The 10,979-nt window shown below is 36.1% G+C and overlaps 1 protein-coding gene across 1 annotated transcript in view; it reads right to left on the bottom strand.

The window, feature by feature from the left end:
- Positions 1–618: 618 nt before the first annotated feature.
- Positions 619–10,979, bottom strand: part of LOC144976694 (activator of basal transcription 1-like) — an 11,610-nt gene continuing 1,249 nt past the window's right edge. Inside the window, exons 2-3 of the mRNA XM_078921040.1 lie at positions 6,409–6,699; positions 619–2,168 (exon numbers count right to left, since the gene is read on the bottom strand). Coding sequence (XP_078777166.1) covers positions 1,651–2,168; positions 6,409–6,607 — 717 coding nt within the window. The 5' untranslated portion in view covers positions 6,608–6,699 and the 3' untranslated portion in view covers positions 619–1,650. The remainder of the gene's footprint in view (positions 2,169–6,408; positions 6,700–10,979) is intronic.

Here is a 10,979-nt window from a genome sequence, read left to right on the forward strand (position 1 = left end):
CAACCTGTTTGTTGAGTTGACTGGGTAGAAAAAGAGTCCAGGGCCATTAGCCGACTAACTGAGGCTATGCAGTCAGCTAAAATACTCATAGCATCTGCATGGTAAACATACAATATATAAAACATGTGTAATCTTGACATTAATATAAGTTGATTGCATATAATTTAGTGGAATACTCATAAAAATGTGGCATAAAAACTAAAAAAAGCCTGAGTGATGTCAATTTCGTTCCTTATATATAAAGGAACAATAACAAGGATTCACCCACTTCTCATACCAACAGACACAAAAAGTAAGACAGAATAGTGACGTCAATTATCAGTCGTAAAATATTAGGATCAAGAAATAAATCTGTAGTATAATAAAATATTTGCTATAATTATGGCAAATGCAGAGGTTCTATAAAATACAAAAAATAGCTAGAAGAAGTACAATAGCTCTCATGACGAAATGGGTGATTTTGGGCCTTGATTATATATATATATACGTTTACGCCATTCGGACAATTGAATGCCACAAAAAAATGACATCAATGTTCAATGAGGAGAAACCGTTGATGTCGAACAAACGCCGTACAAGTAGAAACAAAACATGCTTGATTTTTCAACACGCTTGAACGAATGCAGGCAATTATGAGAATTCAGTGATTTGAACTCTGATAAATTGACTAAAATCAAATTTCTTAAATTGTTAATAGTCGATCGATTTAAAATTGTGATTACATATTTGTAATCAACGTGTATCAAAATAAGCAAACCTTCTGCACACACATAACTTAATTTTATTCAAAAACTGCATCAACCCAAAATGCAAGATTTTCGACCCATATTTGCAAACAAAAAAATGTGTCACTTTCTTTATAATTGATGTACTTCATTTCAATCTGGTAATACATCCATGAATGTTGCTAAATAATAAATAATAAATGGATTATATGGATAATAGCAAAAGATCTGAGACGAAATAATGCAATACCGAAGACTCAAACCATGACTGGCCTAGGCAGACGAACACAACATCCCCAATAAATTTTAGTTAGATTTGATGATGATGGATAATAGTGAAGATTTGGGATCCCTTGTCTCAATAGCATAATATGTTGGGGTGATCCAGGTACAAGAATTGAATTGAAGTCTAATAATCTATTATTAGAATTACAGATTTTAACTTTCATCAAAAACAACACATTCATTCTCCTCAATTAAAGTATCTTTATCTAATTCAAATGTCATAATTCTGACATTAAATTCAATTTTTAGTGCATCTGGTTCATCCTTGCCATAATAGAAGAGGGAGGCCATGATTTTAAAAAATAAAACAATGAAAAACATTGTCATGTTTACTTCACATTTGACATGACTGAAAAGAGGAAAAATAAAATCATTCTTGGCATCTGCTTGAATTACAACAATATAGAGTAAAAGAGTATTTTAGCCCTCTTTGAATACGCCATAAGTAATTGCCATACATTACAATGAAATCCACCACTTGCAAAGGCTCTTAAAACACAAGACTGATGTAATATCAATCATTAATTTTTTCCATACCAAATTGATACTGTATTTAAAAAACACCCATCAACGATATTGTTCTTGATAAAGTCACTGCTTAACCGTATCACTGAATTGAATCTTCAATCTTAGAAGAGTGTCAACCAAAAATATTGCTCATAACAAATTTATGCTTCCTTTCATACTCATCGAGGACCCTTCTCCTTTTGCTGTCGACTGTGTCACCGCCCTCCTGCCTCCTCTTGGATTTATTCGCCAAATGTTCATCTTCTGTCAACCGCTGTTTGATGTGGACAAACTCTGTATATTTTTTCTCCTTTCCTAATCTCGATCGTTTGCTGTTCATTTTATCTAAGGCTTCTCCCTGCTCAACATTGGCCGAGTAGAAGTTGGTTTGTTTTTTAGCTTGTGAGATCTCAGCCCGAAGCTGACTCTTTCGCTGTTGACGTTTCAACTCCGTATCTGCATTGACATCCTCCCAGGTAAACTTTGGCAGATATTTGATGTTCCAAATACAACTGTACCAGGAATCTCGTTTCTTGCCACCAACCGATTTGTTGTTAAGGGTCATTGCAACCAATTTGGCCACACTTTTTCGTCGAAATTCAACCCAACCTTCTTTGAACATCTGGCCTTTTCTGAAGTTAAAATATTTTTCTGTAGAAAAGATAAGAAGAAAAAAATTAAATTGAAATAAAATCAAATCTGGAAACTAGAATCAATTTAGATTGTGCTGAAACATTTAATCTACAGCATAACGCACTAATAATGACGTAATGGCATCTCGCTCATAATGACGTCGAGTTAAAGTCCCATCCCCCACCCCCACCTACATATTATTAGTTATGAAATTAATATATGACATATAATTTAATAAATCCCACACATGAGATACCCAGTTAAGACAGATTTGAAACTTTTGATCAAAAATGAAAAAGCTTGCTCAATGAAATCAATGTCTTTTATGTTCTGACAACCAACGACAATGCTCACTACTACTACTAGTTCACCAATCACTGTCTGACATTTTTGCACAAGCATAAAAGGTGAGTAATATCATTCTAAAAAATGTTTTTCATAATTAAGGATTTCTTCAATTCATCAAACTGATGACATTATGAACATTAAAAACCCCAGTATCTAAAATGGCACTTTTAAAAGCTACCAAAAACTCTCAGCACCTAAAACAGCTCGGAATTGACTCCTCTCATTGATACACAAGGCCTTGCATTTTACCTTCAGATTTTCTTTATTTTTACGCGTTTATCGGAAATAACATAAAATATCATCAGTCACAATAATATGCGGATTGCACTGTAGCAGTATTGGTAAAGGTGATGCAGCACAATATCCACTTAACATTTATAGCTTTTTCAATAGGGACACCTATGCTACCAACCGGTCACTCATTTTATTCACAAGTGATGTGATAGAATGTGAGTCAAGAAGAGTCCTTTCCAAGGACTCAACTTTGCACCGATCTCAGCTGGACTTGAACCAAGGATGTATCAGACATGCCTACCCTGTTGCACTGCTTTGGGAATCAGACACATGAAAATGCGGAATCCATTAGCATATGCCATGCAAATCAATTGTTTGCCCCTGCTGTTTCTATGCTATTTTATCCATTTTTTAAACCATTTGTTAACTACCAAGATACCATTATCACCATACGGTGAAAATGTTAGGCTATATTCACCGTACGGTGGAAATCGTCCACCAAGATATTACCGTACGGTAAAAATAAGTCTCCCACAATATTATCACCGTACAGTGAATATAGCCTGCCACACCGTTATAGTGAATATAGTCTCCCACACTATTATCACCGTACGCTGAATATAGCCTTCCACACCATTATCACCATACGATAAATGGTGTAGTGTCAGGCTATTTTCACCGTAACATGAAAATCGTCTCCCACACCATTATCATTATCACCGTATGGTGAAAATAGTGTGTCAGGCTATTTTCACCGTATGGTGAAAATCGTCCACCAAGATACTACCGTACGGTGAAAAAAAAGCCTCCTACACTATTATCACCGTACGGTAAAAATCGTCCACCAAAATATTACAGTACGGTGATAAAAGTCTCCCACACTATTATCACCGTACGCTGAAAATCGTCCACCAAAAATATTACGGGATGGTGAAAAAAGTCTTCCACATATATCACCGTATGGTGAAAATCGTCCACCAAGATATGACTGTATGGTGAAAATAGTCTCCCACACTATTATCACCAAGATATTACCGTACGATGAAAATAGTCGGCCCCACTATTATCACCGTGCAGTGAATAATATAGCCTTCCACACCATTATTACCGTACGGTGAAAATAGTGTGTCAGGCGATTTTCACCGCAAGATGAAAATCGTCTCCCACACTATTATCACCGTACACTGAATATAGCCTTCCACAGCATTATCACCGTACGGTGAAAATAGTCGGCCCCACTATTATCACCGTGCAGTGAATAATATAGCCTTCCACACCATTATTACCGTACGGTGAAAATAGTGTGTCAGGCGATTTTCACCGCAAGAGGAAAATCGTCTCCCACACTATTATCACCGTACGATGAATACAGCTTTCCACACCATTATAATGAATATATGTAGGTAGTCTCCCGCACTATTATCACCGTACACTGAATATAGCCTTCCACACCATTATCACCGTACAGTGAAAATCGTCCACCAAGATATTAACGTACAGTGAAAATAGTCTCCCACACTATTAACACCGTACAGTGAATATAGCCTGCCACACCGTTATAGTGAATATAGTCTCCCACACTATTATCACCGTACACTGAATATAGCCTTCCACTTCCACACCATTATCACCATACGGTGAATAGTGTGTCAGGTTATTTTCACCGTAAGATGAAAATCGTCTCCCACACTATTATCACCGTACACTGAATATAGCCTTCCACAGCATTATCACTGTACGGTGAAAATAGTGTTTCAGGCTATTTTCACCATTATCACCATACGGTGAATAGTGTGTCAGGCTATTTTCACCGTAAGATGAAAATCGTCTCCCACACTATTATCACCGTACGATGAATATAGCTTTCCACACCATTATAATGAATATATGTGACCCATCGTCTCAAAACGGTATTATGTCGGAACGATCCAGATGCTTAAAAGCCGAATTAAATGTTAAACTGGTCAAAAATATAAACTGTAGGTATTAAAACCCCAAAATATAGTATCCATTCTCCTCAATAAATCGTATAAACTCAAGTCTGATATTTCTGGCTATAAATTCAATTTTCAACATCTTAACCAACCCGACTTAATACCGTTTTGAGGTGAAGGGTCACATATGTAGTCTCTCGCACTATTATCACCGTGCACTGAATATAGCCTTCCACACCATTATCACCGTACGGTGAAAAAAGTCTCCTGCACTATTATCACCGTACGGTAAAAATCGTCCACCAAAATATTACCATACGGTGATAAAAGTCTCCCACACTATTATCACCGTACGCTGAAAATCATCCACCAAAATATTACGGGACAGTGAAAAGTCTACCACTACCACACTATTATCACTGTACGGTGAAAGAAGTCTCCCACATTATTATCACCGTACGGTGAAAATCGTCCACGAAGATATGACGGTATGTTGAACAAAGTCTCCCACACTATTATCACCGTACACTGAGAATCGTCCACCATAATATTACGGGACAGTGAAAAAAGTCTCCCACACTATCATCATCGTACGGTGACAATAGTTCACCAAGATATTACCGTACAGTGAAAATAGCCTCCTCCACACGGTCAGGCTATTATCACCGTACGGTTTTTTGTTTTGTTTGTTGCTTTAGGTCTCTTCCAACACAATTGAGGTTATATGAGAGACCGCTGAAACAAAAAAACAAGCAATCTAACAAAAATAGTACAAATGTAAATCAAAATCATAACCTAAAGATATCATAAGCTAAATTAAAAATAACCAAGAACAAACAGGCAGAAGATTTACAGAAAAAAAAATATCCCCTGTCAAAAATACAATCACAAACCAAAGAAGCAGGATAGGCTAGTAAAGAGAAGAAGAAACGACATCACTATCGGATCGTAAACCCATGCGAACATCATAGGTATATGATTCAATGGTGATGCTCCCATCCAACCACCCGCTCATCGTACGGTGAAAATAGCATGACAGACTATTTTCACCATACGGTGAAAATAGCGGCTTCCTTATTAATATCATCATTATCATAATTATTATTCTTATTGTGCTTTAACTTGTAATCTCAGAAAATTTGTATGGTCAGTATCACTCAAAATGTTCTTTCTGAAGATAAAACTAAATTGTGTAAATTGTAATATTTGAAAAAGAAGTTTCTTTACATAGACATATTCACCAAAGATTGAAGTAGAGTCTTGTCATTTTTCTTTCGTGGACTAAATATTAGGGCAGGAGGCCTTCCGAAAGCTCCTACATCCCCAGAATTCTTTTTTTTAAATAATGTTCTAGTACGAGACGAGGTTTGGGAGGGGGGGGGAACTTTTTTTATAATGTTCTAGTTCTAGTAGGGGGTTAGGAGGGGGGAGACTTTTTTTTTTTCAAAAAAGTTTTTCCCTCACAAACCCCCTACTAGAACATTATAGGGAAAAAAAGAATACTGGGGATGTAGGAGCTTTCAGAAGGCCTCCCATTAGAGCAATGAGGGCAGGGTTAAAGTTGCCTCCATTTTAAAAACCTCACTAATTAATTCATATCTTCTCTTACTTCTTACTTTGACTACTTTGTCATTGAATTGTCAAGACATGACCCGACTACACTGACACAACATAAAACGGTTTTTAACAAGAACGCTTTTATTAGATGGTTTAAAAAATTAAGATTAAATGTATCATCTCACCTGAAGGCTGAAAGTATGTTCTATCGACTTCTCCATATTCTGAGAATGTCAACTTCAGTTTCGGTAAAGGCATGTAATCTGGAACACTACTTAGATAAATGATCCCAGGTTTGTGCTTCTTCTTCTTCTTTAATGAAGATTTTGAGGTAGATGTATTTTGTTCAGTTTCTTCTGTAATGTGTAAATCTTTTGAATCCATTTTGTGGTACAATTTTCAATCTTATGATGATTTTGGTCGATAACGGGCTAACCACTCACAAACAAACGAAAGTAGACGTTTAGCCTCACTGCCTAAAATAGAAAGTAGAAAGTAGAATGTGCTTAGTGATGGGTGATGAGCAACCATTGTTGGGTATCGATATCTTGTACTGTTTTTTTTTAATGTTTTTTTTTTTTTTTTTTTCAATAATATCTCGGCAGTTGTTCTTCACAATTTTCATGGCATTTGTAACTTTCTATTGATCCATGTCTTAACCAAAAATTGTTAGTTTAATAGAAATGATTGTTCGACATAGATCAAGAACATTGTCATAAAGAATAAGGAGTATTTCGGCGACATTCAGCACACGAATACTCGGTAGGAGTTTGCGGGTTAACCAAAGTTACTTTTACGCAGAACTCTCCTAATCCCACGATCTTTGAAGATAAACGTGTGTGTTGGGTGTGCTTGTACAGCGCGAGCCACTTACGTAAAAAATCGTTTCAATTAAGCCATGTTCCAATTAACCGTTTATGTGTCTGACCTGCATTGAAATAACCTATTAATACTATCTTTTTTTAATGGTTTTTACTTGTGATTTTAAAAAAGTATAAACATTTAAAAGCGTCCTTATATTTTGAAATATAGCGAAAATCTCTTTGGCTATGTAGGTTTTGATGTTATGAAATGTGTAATTATTTTTAAGATTTTTACTTTTACCTCAATTTTTATTCTCCACGATACGCACGCGCGGTTTTAATCCTTTTGCATTCAACTCTTTACAAGAAGCATGTAGGGCAAAACATGTATATGTATTTTCTTGCTTGCCTTCTTTCCACTCAGAAAAACAACTGAAGTCTTTGCTTCCAAAATTCATTGACCATGTTTGATCTAATTTAGAATCATATGGTCATAAGGTTGGAAACATTGAATCAGGCGCTTCGGTTAGTGAAGTTGCAAGATTGTTCAACTTAAACTAATGGATAGTTTATTCGTTGATTTCTAGCTGTCTAAATTGACTTGATGACGTTTCATCAATGACTGGATTATCAATTTTGTAAAATGTGACTCTATTGCTACTTTACTAACTGAGGCATGTGAGTCAATGTGTCCAACCGCACGCCCACATGCCTCTAAATTAGATCTTTGCATTGTCAGTGTTTGTTGGAATAAACGACAAAAGACGGTTTTAAATTGGAAGGAGTCAAGAAAGACAGCATGTGTAAGATTTTTGCCCTGGGTGCTTCTTGTAAACAATAGAGTGCAGAGATGTTAAATCAACAGTGCATATTGTGTAGAAGGCAGATTGAGACATTTTTTAAAAAAAATCAAAGATACTGACACAGTTCATTATACGAAAAAGGATATTTGCAAACAGATTTATGCTAGGTTTCCAAATTCAGATATGGTGACGATTTTAAATGTTTCTTGATTTATTTTTGATCATACTTATATATTTATATATAGTAATCCAGAGCATCCTTTAAATTATTTGTCTAAAACCTTATTCTCCATTTTTCGCAACATTTAACATAATAGTAACAACAGTAGTCAAATGGAATGGAAGCTTCAATTAAATTAACGAAGACAGATAGTGTGGCCGTTTCGGGTTTCCCCTTTATCAACAAAACAGGATGAATGAAACAAATTTGAATGAGAATGAGAGATGAAAGAATAGCATTGTAAAACAATGATGGAACAGGAAATGGACGGCTCCTGAAAACAAATAATTTCGAATTAAAACTAAACCCAATGAATATTTATAAAAGATGTACTATAATTTTTTGTGGTATTAGTGGTGGTGGTAGTAATTGTAGTAGCAATCGTAATAGTAGCAGCAGTAGTAGTAGTAGTAGTAGTAGTAGTAGTAGTAGTAGTAGTAGTAGCAGCAGCAGCAGCAGTAGTAGTAGTAGTAGTAGTAGTAGTAGCAATCGTAATAGTAGTAGCAGTAGTAGTAGTAGTAGTAGTAGTAGTAGTAGTAGTAGTAGTAGTAGTAGTAGTAGTAGTAGTAGTAATAATAATAGTTATTGTAGTAGTAGTAGTAGTAGTAGTAGTAGTAGTAGTAGTAGTAGTAGCAGTAGTAGTGGCAGTAGTAGTAGTGGTGGTAGTAGTAGTAGTAGTTGTTGTAGTAGTAGTAGTAGTAGTAGTAGTAGTAGTAGTAGTAGTAGTAGTAGTAGTAGTAGCAGCAGTAGTAGTAGTAGTAGTAGTAGTAGTAGTAGTAGTAGTAGTAGTAGTAGTAGCAGTAGTAGTGTAGTAGTAGTAGTAGTAGTAGTAGTAGTAGTAGTAGTAGTAGTAGTAGTAGTAGTAGTAGTAGTAGTAGTAGTAGTAGTAGTTTGTAGTAATAATAATAGTTATTGTAGTAGTAGTAGTAGTAGTAGTAGTAGTAGTAGTAGTAGTAGCAGCAGTAGTAGTAGTAGTAGTAGTAGTAGTAGTAGTAGTAGTAGTAGTAGTAGTAGTAGTAATAGTAGCAGTAGTAGTGGCAGTAGTAGTAGTAGTAGTGGTGGTAGTAGTAGTAGTAGTTGTTGTTGTAGTAGTAGTGGTGGTAGTAGTAGTAGTAGTAATAATAGTAGTAGTAGTAGTAGTAGCAACAGCAGCAGTGTTGTGACGATAAAGATAATAATGATAGGTTTTGTGCAATTTGATGTATAGACTCCTGGGGAGTCGGAGGGGCAAGAGATAAAAGTTTTATAATATTTTCAAAAGCTCCAGTCTTAAGTTAATGCCGTGAGATGACAGGGTTATGAATCAGTCCTGCCTCTCTGTATACCCTAAGTTGTTCAATGGTGTGGCAGAACAGAAGGAGGGCAAGTTGATTGTCATGCAATCCTTGATGACTGGAACAGTTGAAGTGGTGGGCGACAGGTTTGTCCCCGTCGTTTTCAATGGGCCGCAGATGTTGTCCAATCCTGTCGCTTAATCTCTTGCCAATTTCTTCTACGTTATGCCTTGTGGCAATATTTGTAGACGATTGCGTGAATCAAATTGCGATCAGTACAGGTGAAGTCGTGTCGGGTGGCCCGCACATTATTAGGGTCTTATTGTTGTAGCCTAATGAAAATACTCTCAAAACCAACGCAAAATATCAAGTTCATAATCGCGCTTTTAATCTCAGACTCATGACAATAGAACAGTAAAGTTTGCTGCCCCAAACGTAAACAATAACAAGTTGCTAGTGATTTCCGTTAGGGACCGGAATAATTTACGCACAATATAGGTCTCCCAATTTTGTAGTTTGAGTTGTAGGCAATACACTTTCAGTATTGAAAATATGTTTACATAAAATCTAACAGTTGCAGAAATAATAATATAAGGCTAAATTATTATGAAAATCAGGCTCCGAATAATTCTCGTTTTGTTCACACCAGCGCAATAATTTGCTCTGGTCTAAAAATAGATAGACTGTAACTTTTGATAAATTTTAGAAAATTTTACCTTTTGTTCCATAAAATATCCATATCTAGACATTATTTGATGCATGATCGAGTATTTATGAATATGTGTTTCTTTTGCCACCTAACAGCCAAATTTTAAAGGTTATTTTTTTCTATTATTTACATTGGAACGTGAGCTGTCAAGACAGGAACATGTGGTTTGCCACGTGCTTCTCGACCTTTGTTTACGTTTGGGGCACCTAACTTTACTGCTCTATAGTCGCCATTATTAATTAGCAAAGTACTGATTATCATTCGTAATAAAATGCTTCGTCGATAGTTGAGAAGATACTACTCGATATCAATTAGTGCCCATTACTTTTGGCGGTGTTGTTGAGAATGGAAAAGTAGAAAACGGTAAGGGCTGCCTGAAGCCGGTGATCGTAAAATACTAACGAAAGAGTGAAAATGGAAAGGCTTCGTATGGGAACAAAACAGACAATGGACGTTTCGGGTACAAACCCTTCGTCAGCACAACAATACACAAATAAACGTGGAAAACAAATAAAATATAATGGAAAATAACTTGTGTCGTCTGTACTCAATGGTGGTTGCAGTATGAATGAAATGTAAGCGTGGCGTGGGTAGAGGATAGTGTGCCCCAGGGGCTGATCTAATTGATAAGCAGAGGTCAGCGTCAGGGAACAGAACTTTCCAGACTATAATGGAAGATAAAAGACATATTGGTAGTAGTAGTAGTAGTAGTAGTAGTTGTAGTAGTAGTAGTAGTAGTAGTAGTAACAAGATATGAAGTGAATAGAAAAGTGCCAGAAGACAATAGAGAATAAAAATTATTTCGCGGCGGTGGTGGGGTTTGAACCTGCGACCTTATTGGTACGACAACTCCGCCTGGCAGGTGAGAGCGTGGCTCTACCGTGTGAGCTATCAACGAACACAAAAATATTCGTTTCAAATTTGTTGAGAATGCCAATTTAGCCTTT

This window comes from Berghia stephanieae, chromosome 7, assembly GCF_034508935.2.
Source record: "Berghia stephanieae isolate SIO BIC M18660-M18661 chromosome 7, UCSD_Bste_1.3, whole genome shotgun sequence".
Taxonomy (NCBI): Eukaryota; Metazoa; Mollusca; class Gastropoda; order Nudibranchia; family Aeolidiidae; genus Berghia; species Berghia stephanieae.